Raw genomic sequence first — 12,607 nt, 5'->3', positions numbered from 1 at the left:
ACATGTTTAACACATTTGATTAGTACATAGTACATTCAGTGACAATAAAATAATTTAGATCTGATAAAATCATAAAATCACCAATATCTCTATTCAATTATAACTTTTTGTTTATTTCTCTGTGCGTTGATTGGTGGGGAAAAACAGGTCTACGTAGCCTACTGTAGTCTACACTACTTTATTAATGTCAACATTCATTCAGAACAATGAGCTTGATAGCAAGAGAACATGTCGCTCTCAAAAAGTAACAAAAGAAAGGTGGATAATGAAAATCAAAGTTTCAGGGAAGAACGGACAGAGAGATCCATTCATCTTACCATATTTCTCCAATGCCAAGCCAGAGTGTGTCTTGTTTGCAAAGAATTCAATCTCAGACGGCATTATGAATCTAAACATGGTACTTTCAAAGTAGCCTTCCCGCCCCAGACAGAGGCCTGAAGCAGAATCACTGAAGCATTAACTACAAGCTACAAACACGGCAGTAGAATCCTCCTTCATGGCCTGATCCAACAACAGAAGGTCACAAGTGCTTTCCTAAAAGCATCCTGGGTTCTAACCAAACACAACATGCCCTTCACAGACGCAGAGCTGTTTAAAAAATGCATGGTGACAGTTTTGGAGGAATTGGCTACAGACAAGTCTATGGATAGCCTAATTGCGTCTGTCAAACAGGTGCCCCTGTCTGTGACATCAGCCGGACGCCGTGTCTGTGCTCTGGCGGATGACGTGTATAGGATTGTTCTGGAGGGGCTCAGTCAGGCTGAGCATTTTCCCCTGGCTATTGATGAGAGAACTGACAACACCCATGTAGCACAGATGTGTGTTTATGTCTGTTATTTTCATGGAAATTACTTTAAAGAAGAGCTACTGGCACTGATTCAACTGGAAGGACACACCACCGGGGACGTTCCCCTGGAAGGACACACCACCGGGGACGTTCCCCTGGAAGGACACACCTCCGGGGACGTTCCCCTGGAAGGACACACCACCAGGGACGTTCCCCTGGATGGACACACCTAACTAATTTTGGGTTAGTTAGACTAATTTTGGGTTAGTTCTCTCAAGAAGAACTAACCCATCTCAACATGACAGAAAGTAAGACAGGGAAACCCATCTCAACATGACAGAAAGTAAGACAGGAGAACCTATTTCAACATGACGGAGAGTAAGACAGGAGTCCCTGACCTTATCTTCTCTCAAGAAGAACTGTCTTATGGTATGAAGATTGTTCTTCTTGAGAAAAGATCGAGCCTTCTTCTCTCCAGAAGATGTCTGGTAGACCCATTTAAATACCTTTTTTGGACATTTCAAGATAGCAGATGTTTGAGTTGGGTCTATTAACACAGCTGTGAGTTGTTATTTTTTTCATTTTTGACATAATGAGCACTCCTGGATGTGACAGATTTTGACTTATATTGAGTGATATGACTGAGCTATTTAAAAACACTTTTTCAACATTTCTAGATAGCAGTTAGTTCAGTTTGATCTTATTAAAGACAGCTGTATATTATTTTTTTGGACCCAAAAATATTCTATGTTCACGCCCACTTTTTTTGCACTATGTTTGAAGGCTGTCAACTTCTTCTCAGGAGGAGAATCACTTAGCCTTTCAACTAATTTTCAAATGATAGGATGCCTATTTAAAAACACTTTTTCAACATTTCAAGATAGCAGTTAGTTCAGTTTGATCTTATTAAAGACAGCTGTATCATTTTTTAAATTCATTTTGACATATTTTTTGGGACCACTTTTTTTGCTCTGTTTGAAGGCTGTCAGCTTCTTCTCAGGAAGAGAATCACTTAGCCTTTCGACTAATTTTCAAATGATTGGATGCCTATTTTAAAACACTTTCTCTACATTTCAAGATAGCAGTTAGTTAATTTTGAGCATATCAAAGACAGCTGCAACTTTATTTTATTAATTTTCACAATTTTTATTTTTTATTCTAAGTCCACAGTCTCTGTCATTGAACTATGTTGAGTCGTGTGCCTGGTGATTGAACAGTTTACCAGGTGTGTTTTTGAATATAGTTCTTAATGGCTTCAGTGGTGTGCTGGTGTCTGCATGTTGAAGGAGTGGATTTCTGAAGTCATGGCGCCTGCTAAACAGACTGATTTGGGATATAAAGAAGGACTCGACCATTCATTGTGTAGCTGGGACCCTCGGGATTGCAAACAGAGGAAGATCTTCAAAGGTAAGTGATTTATTTTATCGCTATTTGGGATTCTGTGACGCCTGTGCTTGTTTGGAAAATATGTTATTGTGGGGTGCTGTCCTCAGATAATCGAATGCTATGCTTTCACCGTAAAGCCTTTTTGAAATCTGACAACGCAGTTCGATTGCCAAGATTCTAAGCTTTTAAATGATGTATGACACTTGTATTTTCATGAATGTTTAATATTACGATATTTCTATTTTGAATTTGGTGCTCTGCAATTTCACCGGATGTTGTCGTAGGTGTCCCGGTAGCGGTCCGCGAGCCCTAAGAGCTATTAAAACCATGTGCCCTGATTTAGTTAAAACTGGTTCCATCAGAGCCCTTACAAAACCTTTTACAACTGATTCATCATTGTCATACCTCATAGGGTCCAGAGTTTTCCTGGTTAGGTCAACAGATAAGGATAAACTCTGGGTCCCAGGGCAAAAAAATTGCCCCCCCCCCCCCCCACTCTGGGACCTATGGTTGCCACCAGTCTGCTTGCCGTTCTCAGTTATCGTCAGGTACTGTATGTGGATGATCAGGGCTTTATTCAGAAAAAGTTTCTTGGGCTACTTTGATTTGCCAAGTGGGTGAGATTTGAATTCCGTGTTTATCTTCATGGACAAACTTGTTGTTCAAACCTACGATGGCTCAGCTTCAAGGGAACGTATCTGCTATTTGTATTTCCAACTGAATTCCCTCCTGTTCCATGATTTAACAAGCGATGACCACTCCACTACCATTGTCAACTACCTCCTCACATGAACTGGAAGCCATGTCTCATGTGGCCCACTCATCCACTGGCACATTGAATGTTTCCTCTCCAAGCACTGTGAGGAAACCCCTGTCAATTTTCTCTCATTACTTTGTGTAGAGTCAATCACAAACACAATCACATTATTACACATCTATGACTCATTCTTAGCTCTTTTGTCTCACTGTGTAGTGTTTTTGTGTTATTGTCTTCCCAGTCAAATCCTGTCCTGCACTGGTCAAGCCTCTGAACACCTCAACTCATGCCTCATACCCTCATTCAATCACTGCTGTGATCCCTTCCTAAAATGGTGTACGTAGCCCTCTCATTCCTATTCCCCATAATATTGTACTATAAGTGTCTTTATTAAATGCTTTAGGTTAAAATAATTACTCTTTGACGATTTTTTAAACAGATTTTTAACATCTCTGTGTAACGATCGTCGTCGGGTGATGAGGAAGAGGACCAAAGCGCAGCTGGGAGCAAACACATGTTTATTCTTCACACTGAAATAAACACGTACACAAAACCAAGAAAATGCAGATACGTTAACTGCTCAAAACACAAAGAGGCAACACCCCACAAACAGCGTGGGGGAAAAAGGAACAACCTCTTGGGGCTAGGGGGCAGTATTGAGAATTTTGAAAAAAATATGTGCCCATTTTTAACTGCCTCCTACACCAACTCAGAAGCTAGAATATGCATATTATTGTTCAGGTTTGGATAGAAAACACTCTGAATTTTCTAAAACTGTTTGAATGGTGTCTGTAAGGATAACAGAACTCATATGGCAGTCAAAACCCTGAGACAAATTCTGACAGGAAGTGGATACCTGATGTGTTGAATTACCTTTAAGCCTATGCCATTGAAACACACAGGGGCTTATTAATTGTTGAGCACTTCCTATGGCTTCCACTAGATGTCACCAGTCTTTAGAAAGTGGTTTGAGTCTTATACTGTGAGAACTGAACGAACAAGAGCCTTGGAACGGTGGTGGCCGATTAGACTCTGGCGCGCGAGTTCATGTTGGGTACTCTCGTTCCGAAACGTTTGAAAAGAGAATGCAAATGTCCGCCTTGAATATTATTCATGTTCTGGTTGCAAAAGGCACTAATGATTTATGCTATACAACGTTTGACATGTTTGAACGAACATAAATATTTTTTTTCCCCTCGTTCATGATGAGAAGTTCGGCTGGCATAGATCATGTGCTAACAACACAGAGCTTTTTGGACATAAATTATTAGCTTTTTCGAACAAAACTACATTTGTTATGGACCTGGGATTCCTGGAAGTGACATCTGATGAAGAGAATCAAAGGTAATGGATTATTTACATAGTATTTTCGATTTTAGATCTCTCCAACATGGCGGTTAGTCTGTATCGCAAAGCGTATTTTTATGGGCGCAGTGCTCAGATTATTGCAAAGTGTGATTTCCCAGTAAGGTTATTTTTAAATCTGGCAATCCGGTTGCGTTCAAGAGATGTAAATCTATAATTCTTTGAATGACAATATAATATTTTACCAATGTTTTCGAATAGTAATTATTTAATTTGTCGTGCTGATTTGACTGGCGGTTATTGGAGGGAAACGATTTCCTCAACATCAACGCCATAGTAAAACGCTGTTTTTGGATATAAATATGAACTTGATAGAACTAAAAATGCATGTATTGTCTAACATAATGTCCTAGGAGTGTCATCTGATGGAGATTGTCAAAGGTTAGTGCATAATTTTAGCTGGTTTTCTGCTTTTGGTGATGCCTGTCTTTGAATTGACAAAACATTACACACAGCTATTGTCAATGTACTCTCCTAACATAATCTAACTTTATGCTTTCGCCGTAAAGCCTTTTTGAAATCGGACAACGTGGTTAGATTAAGGAGATGTTTATCTTTCAAAGGGTGTAAGATAGTTGTATTTTTGAGAAATTTGAATTATGACATTTAATTGTTTTCAAATTTGGCACTCTTGATATTTCACCTGTTGTTGATAGGGTGTACCAGGGGTGGGACGCATGCGTCCCACATAGCCCCTAGTACATAGAGATTAAAGGAAAAAGCTTCTACCAGTCCGTGGTGAGTAATCCCAGTTCTGATGTCCAGAAGTTATTTTCGGTCGTAAGAGACGGTAGCAGCAACATTATGTACAAAATAAGTTAAAAAATAAGTTACAAACAACACAAAAAAATTAACAAAATAGCACAATTGATTACGGGCATGTAAAACATCAGCCATACTCTTCGGCACCATTTCTGAGATATCTCTTGTTGAAACTGAACAAATTGTGGTACAGCAGGCTGCTCCAAAGCAAGAGAGCTATTAACTAGTGTTGAGCTGTGATGACAAGCCTTTTGTCTTCTGTATTTAAATTAGTCACTAACCAGGAGTGACATGACCTCCATTCCCCTGCTGGGAGGGATTCTAGACCCTCGTTTATGTAGCTCTATTTTAGAACAAGTTATTTCCTTCTTGAATGATTTTCATGACAAATCTACTAAAAAACCCTTGCTGGTCTCAACACAATATCCTCCTTGGCCAGATAACAATTTTCCTTAATAATTCCATTACTTAAATGAACTTCAGAATCGTCTCATGTCCTAGCTGTAGGCTACTTGTTTTAATGGCTCTAACATGCTCTAAGGTTCCAGCTTGTAGAGATGATCTAAAACATGTTTCCCAGCATTCTAAAAGGAGTTGAAGAAAATGTGAATAAAAGTTATAAGGTGAAACATCGGAAACCAAACTTCTTAGGAGAGATTAATTTATTGAAAATCCTTTGAAATCAACATCGGAAGACACACTCAATCAGGCGGGGGCACACACTCAATGAAAGTCGAAACTTGAGAGAGTTTTACAAGATCAAGTCAGAAAATTACTTTGTTAGCAAAGGCATAATGGAGATTATGAGCCCCGGCTCTCATATCTGAAACTGTGCTGAGTGGAGGCTACAACTGCCTCGAAAACATCTCAGACATTACACTGGAGCGGAGACTGGCTGATTTCTCACTGTCACCCCTGAGGACACTGTTGATCCAAGGCATGTAGGCAGAGAGCTTCATGTAGACAGCGTATTTCCTCACGGCACAGGCCTTATCGAAGGACAGGATCCCTGCAGCATACACTCTGCCGTCTTTGGGGTCCTGGACTGCCAGGGCACCACCTGCATCCCCAAAGCACACATTCTCCTGGTACTTGCTGGCTCCAGTACAGAACATGTTGTCGTCTATGGTTGGAGTGCTGCCACCACGGTTGTACTCTGCCTTACAGAAGCTATGCGATGCCACAGGCAATACCAGGTGTTTCAGTGACTCAGCGGGGGTGAAGTGGACCCCCCAACCCCAGCCTGTGATGATGCCTTTCTCCTGGGCTGCCTCAGCCAGGTCCTCACCCCTCTCAGGCAGAGGGATGGGCATCACAGCCTCGCTCAAGGTGAATGGCTCCTTCAGCTGAATCAGAGCCAGGTCGTTGTCCCAGTCTGACACGCTCTGGAAGCCTGGGTGCAGAACCACCTAGAAGGGGAAGGGAATAATTCATAGGACCTTTTTTTTGACGATCTACTGTATTTGTGCTCTAACTACCTATAAGACTGAAAATGATGATGTAGGTGAGAGAGCCCAGTGCAGTTCTGCTTGCTGTAAATACTGAATTGTCTGTATATTGTTTGAAAGAGATGGTAATGGGTATACTAGCTCACCTTTTCTACAGCAACTTCTTTGGAGTCATTGGCTTGGGAGTATCGCGTGATGCCTAGGTACACCTTGGGGATGATTGGTTCTTTCCCCTGGGTGTCCTGCCTACTCTTCCTGACAAACAAGTTCCTGCCAGCGGTCAGGACCCAGCGGTCAGAGATTAGAGCTCCCCCAGCGAAGCCCCCGTTCATGACGTTTTTACTCAGATAGACCATGGCCTGCCAGGGGACATGAGGGGCCAGGGTGCCCCCAACCATACGCCTGAAGCGCAGGTCTGGGCAAGAAACACAACAACATTATTTCTATACAATCTCTATATGGTTAAAACATCCCCAACTCAGCACCACCTAGCACTTACTGCTGTGCAACTCAAACACAACCATAAAAGATTATTGCAGAAAAATGAAATGTGCCTCAATACAATTCCAGCCTTGGTTTTAGTTTGAGTTTGAGTTTGCTAAAATCAACACTATTCACTTGAATACACATAACATTTGGTAGTAGCTTTCTGGAACCTTTTAGCTTTGACCTGACAAAAGTTCAGTAAATTCATTAATCATCTACTATTATCTAAAAAAAATAAGTGTTGTCATGACTTGAGCCAGACAAGGCTAGCTTTCACAGAATTACCTTGGAGGTCACAATACGCAGAAACCTAGATGAGGATGGAATTAGTGTCATTTCTCTTCTCAAACATTTTCCTGAAACGTTTGATGAGAGGTGGATTTTGAGGAATTTTACTTTTCAAGGCTTTCATGCTCTGTAGATTTTCCTAATGACATATTTTACCATCCAGCTTGGAGGAAGCTGAGACTGAGGATCTCTCCTTCCTTTCCTCCCTGCTTGCCTTCTCTTTGATCCCTGTCATCTCATGTGTGTCGCTGCTGAATCGATTTTTAAGATAATCGGGATAATAGCTGTGAGCCGTGAGACTTAACAAGGTTCTCACTTGAAAGTGATGGTGACATCCTCATTTTGGCCACAGCTACTGTATTCTCCAACAGGCTGAATAGGAACAGCTTGTGTCTGCTCAGCTCAGAGTTGCGTAAGGGGATCCATAGTGAAGATTGGCTTCAGAACATCCGATGAGAGTGACAGTGTAATTGAAATGTGAGTGATATCCTTACACGAACCAGTCACAATGGGCCAGCAAATATAATATGTTTCGGAAATAGACAAATTGCACGTGTGAAAACACACGTGTAATGTGTAAGTCCAATATTTTTGGGCGATATTCTGCATCAATGGTGTCACTAACACCCACCTTAACATAGACATGGGACAAGAAAGGTTGTCAATGATCTTTAAAATGTACATGTTTTTGTTTGAAAACGTTTCATCCCTCTCACTTTGTTGACATTTCAATCTAAATCAGAAAAAGTAAGCCCGTATTGGCATAAGGCAGGGAGTTGGTTATGTGTCAGTTAGACAGATAGCTACCTGAATTGTCTGACATCTCATCAATTGATTTGGTTTTGATTTTGATTTTGATTTTGATTTTGTCCTGTTCCAGACAGACACAGGAGGCCGCGAGGAGCACTACCAGGGATGACCTGCGGACAGAAGGAACACATAAGTACAGTACACACACACAGAGCCAACTGACAGACAGCGTCCAAACACTCACTAGTACCACAACTAACGGTTCCTTTACTTAGGAAGTCTCTGGGCTTGCTTGTTAACCTATATTTAGAAAAGGTCTCTAGCTAAAGCAATTTGAATGTTTTTTGAAAGATTTAAGTAGCTGTGTTTCCCTGCCATTTTACAAAGATCCATTGTCCAAAGACATTTCAGAGATTCATTTGGATTGGTACTGCAATGACAACAATTGCCAGGCAACTAGGGTTTTGTTGAAGAAAGAATATGAAAAGTATAACATACCACATTTTGATGGAAATATCTGTTTATCAGTTTGTATGTTGAGCTGTGTCTCCTCTGTAAAGACGATGGTACTCCGTGAGAAGTTATAGGACCAAGGCCTTATATCTGCTGAGGAGAGAACTCACCCCCTGTCTGCCCACCGCTGGGAATTTTGCTGGACACAGCTTCAGTTCTGATTCCCGAAAATCGGAGAGATTGCAAAATCTCTGTTCATGCCAACCCATTATTGGAATCGTGTCCAAACCCTAACCCTGACCCCATCTGGAGCTCAGCCACAGCCAACTAGTATCAGAGAAGACCATCTGAGGGATAAATCATTTCATAGGGTATGAATTATGAAATCAGAACAGGATACAGCACATCTATAATTTGTGCGTCAATTTGGTTTATTGAAAGTAAATGAGGTGCATATAAATGCCGCATCAGAGTGTGTTATTTAAAAAATGTGATACCGTCATAGTTGTTGTTGTTTGTTGTTGACTCACATTTGCTGTTTACGACTCACTTTGGTAACACTGTACTTGACATCCAGCGTCATAAAACATTATGACACAGTCATAACCATGTCATAATATGTCATAACAGCTGACATAACTTGTCATAGCCTGTTATAATATGGTCATAACACTTATGACACATATTTGGACCTGTTGTGACATATATTGAGTTATTTTATGGCTGGTTATAACACCTACATAAGAGTGTCAAAACCCACAAAACCTACCACACAAGGCAAACCATTCCATTACACCATAGCCTACATGTCAACAGTATGTTTATGTTATATACAAATGTTTGAAATTGACCATATTCAATTATTGTAGTTGCTCACACATTGATGTCAGACATTTTTTTTTTATAAACAAAAACATTTATTTCACCTTTATTTAACCAGGTAGGCCAGTTGAGAACAAGTCCTTTATTTAACCAGGTGGGCCAGTTGAGAACAAGTCCTTTATTTAACCAGGTAGGCCAGTTGAGAACAAGTCCTTTATTTAACCAGGTGGGCCAGTTGAGAACAAGTCCTTTATTTAACCAGGTAGGCTAGTTGAGAACAAGTTCTCATTTACAACTGCGACCTGGCCAAGATAAAGCAAAGCAGTTCGACACAAACAACAACACAGAGTTACACATGGAATAAACAGAAGTACAGTCAATAACACAATAAAAAAATCCAGTGTTATTAACACTGGAGTGATAGATGTGCAGATGATGATGTGCAAGTAGAAATACTGGTGTGCAAAAGAACAAAAAAAGTTAATAAAACAATATGGGGATGGGTTGGCGCCCCCCCCCTTGGGTTGTGCCATGGCGGAGATCTTTGTGGGCTATACTCGGCCTTGTCTTCGGACGGTGAGTTGGTGGTTGTAGACATCCCTCTAGTGGTGTGGGGGCTGTGCTTTGGCAAAGTGGGTGGGGTTATATCCTGCCTGTTTGGCCCTGTCCGGGGGTATCATCGGATGGGGCCACAGTGTCTTCTGATCCCTCCTGTCTCAGCCTCCAGTATTTATGCTGCAGTAGTTTATGTGTCGGGGGGCTAGGGTCAGTCTGTTACATCTGGAGTATTCTCTTGTCTTATCCGGTGTCCTGTGTGAATGTAAATATGCTCTCTCTAATTCTCTCTTTCTCTCTTTCTTTCTTTCTTTCTCTCGGAGGACCTGAGCCCTAGGACCATGCCTCAGGACTACCTGGCATGATGACTCCTTGCTGTCCCCAGTCCACCTGGCCATGCTGCTGCTCCAGTTTCAACTGTTCTGCCTGCGGCTATGGAACCCTGACCTGTTCACCGGACGTGCTTGTTGCACCCTCGACAACTACAATGATTATTATTATCTGACCATGCTGGTCATTTATGAACATTTTAACATCTTGACCATGTTCTGTTATAATATCCACCCGGCACAGCCTGAAGAGGACTGGCCACCCCTCATAGCCTGGTTCCTCTCTAGGTTTCTTCCTAGGTTTTTGGCCTTTCTAGGGAGTTTTTCCTAGGGAGTTTTTCCTAGCCACCGTGCTTCTTTCACATGCATTGCTTGCTGTTTGGGGTTTTAGGCTGGGTTTCTGTACAGCACTTTGAGATTTCAGCTGATGTACAGCTGCAATGATGCTTGAAGTTAGTCAGGGAGATATACCGTTGAAGTCGGAGGTTTACATACACCTTACCCAAATACATTTAAACTCAGTTTTTCACAATTCCTGACATTTAATTCTAGTAAAAGCCATTTGATTACCTGTTCAGGAGTCTTATGGCTTGGGGGTAAAAACTGTTGAGAAGCCTTTTTGTCCTAGACTTGGCACTCCGGTACCGCTTGCCATGCGGTAGTAGAGAGAACAGTCTATGACTGGGGTTGCTGGGGTCTTTGACAATTTTTAGGGCCTTTCTCTGGCACCGCCTGGTGTAAAGGTCCTGGATGGCAGGCAGATTAGCCCCAGTGATGTACTGGGCCGTACGCACTACCCTCTGTAGTGCCTTGCGGTCAGAGGCCGAGTAGTTGCCATACCAGGCAATGATGCAACCAGTCAGGATGCTCTCGATGTTGCAGCTGTAGAACCTTTTGAGAATCTCAGGACCCATATCAAATCTTTTTAGTTTCCTGAGGGGGAATAGGCTTTGTCGTGCCCTCTTCACGACTGTCATGGTGTGTTTGGATCATTCTAGTTTGTTGTTGATGTGGACACCAAGGAACTTGAAGCTCTCAACCTGCTCCACTACAGCCCCGTTGATGAGAATGGGGGCGTGCTCGGTCCTCCTTTTCCTGTGGTCCACAATCATCTCCTTAGTCTTGGTTACGTTGAGGGATAGGTTGTTATTCTGGCACCACCTGGCCAGGTCTCTGACCTCCTCCCTATAGGCTGTCTCGTCGTTGTCGGTGATCAGGCCTACCACTGTTGTGTCGACTGCAAACTTAATGATTAGGTTGGAGTCGTGCCTGGCCATGCAGTCATGGGTGAACAAGGAGTACAGGAGGGGACTGAGCACACACCCCTGGGGAGCTCCAGTGTTGAGGACCAGCGTGGCAGATGTGTTGCTACCTACCCTCACCGCCTGGCCCGTCAGGAAGTCCAGGATCCAGTTGCAGAGGGAGGTGTTTAGTCCCAGGATCCTTAGCTTAGTGATGAGCTTTGAGGGTACTATGGTGTTGAACGCTGAGCTGTAGTCAATGAACAGCATTCTCACATAAGTGTTCCTTTTGTCCAGGTGGGAAAGGGCAGTGTGGAGTGCAATAGAGATTGCATCATCTGTGGATCTGTTAGGGCGATATGCAAATTGGAGTGGGTCTAGGGTTTCTGGGATAATGGTGTTGATGTGAGCCATTACCAGCCTTCCACTAACTGTTGCTACGGGTCGGTAGTCATTTAGGCAGGTTACCTTAGTGTTCTTGGGCACAGGGACTATGGTGGTCTGCTTGAAACATGTTGGTATTACAGACTCAATCAGGGACATGTTGAAAATGTCAGTGAAGACACCTGCCAGTTGGTCAGCACATGCCAGGAGCACACATCCTCGTAATCCATCTGGCCCCGCAGCCTTGTGTATGTTATTTTTTATTATTTTTACCCCTTTTTTTCTCCCCAATTTCATGGTATCCAATTGGTAGTAGTGACAGTCTTGTCCTATTGCTGCAACTCCCATACGGACTCTGGAGAGGCGAAGGTCGAGAGCCATGCGTCCTCTGAAACACAACCCAACCTAGCCACGCTGGTTCTTGACACAATGCCCATCCAACCCGGAAGCCAGCAGCACCAATGTGTCGGAGGAAACACCGTACACCTGGTGACCTGGTCAGTGTGCACTGCGCCCGGCCCGCCACAGGAGTCGCTAGTGCGCGATGAGACAAGGATATCCCTGCCGGCCAAACCCTCCCTAACCCGGACGATGCTGGGCCAATTGTGCACTGCCCCATGGGCCTCCCGGTCGCTGCCGGCTGCGACAGAGCCTAGGCTCAAACCTCGAATCTCTGGTGGCACAGCTAGCACCTTAGACCACTGCGCCACCCGGGAGGCTAGCCTTGTGTATGTTGACCTGTTTAAAGGTCTTACTCACGTCGGCAACGGAGAGCATGATCACACAGTCGTCCG

The 12,607-nt window shown here is 42.9% G+C and overlaps 2 protein-coding genes across 2 annotated transcripts in view; one reads left to right on the top strand and one right to left on the bottom strand.

Moving 5' to 3' along the window:
* Positions 1-10,545, top strand: part of LOC145875797 (uncharacterized) — a 91,379-nt gene extending 80,834 nt beyond the window's left edge. The window contains exon 2 of the mRNA XM_082971611.1: positions 10,183-10,545. Within this exon, the coding sequence (XP_082827737.1) occupies positions 10,183-10,196 (14 nt within the window). The 3' untranslated portion in view covers positions 10,197-10,545. The remainder of the gene's footprint in view (positions 1-10,182) is intronic.
* On the bottom strand, positions 5,702-8,683 carry LOC145875796 (haptoglobin-like). Its single transcript, XM_082971610.1, has 4 exons — positions 8,528-8,683; positions 8,087-8,199; positions 6,652-6,920; positions 5,702-6,466 (listed from the first exon to the last, which is right to left on the bottom strand). Exons 1-4 carry the CDS (start codon positions 8,530-8,532, stop codon positions 5,903-5,905), a joined length of 951 nt encoding a protein of 316 aa, XP_082827736.1. The 5' UTR covers positions 8,533-8,683; the 3' UTR covers positions 5,702-5,902.
* Positions 10,546-12,607: the final 2,062 nt, after the last annotated feature.

Source organism: Salmo salar, unplaced genomic scaffold (assembly GCF_965601325.2).
Source record: "Salmo salar unplaced genomic scaffold, fSalSal1 ptg000357l, whole genome shotgun sequence".
In the NCBI taxonomy this organism is placed as follows: domain Eukaryota; kingdom Metazoa; phylum Chordata; class Actinopteri; order Salmoniformes; family Salmonidae; genus Salmo; species Salmo salar.
Note: the sequence above shows the minus strand (reverse complement) of the source record. Positions and strands in the feature narration are given on the sequence as shown.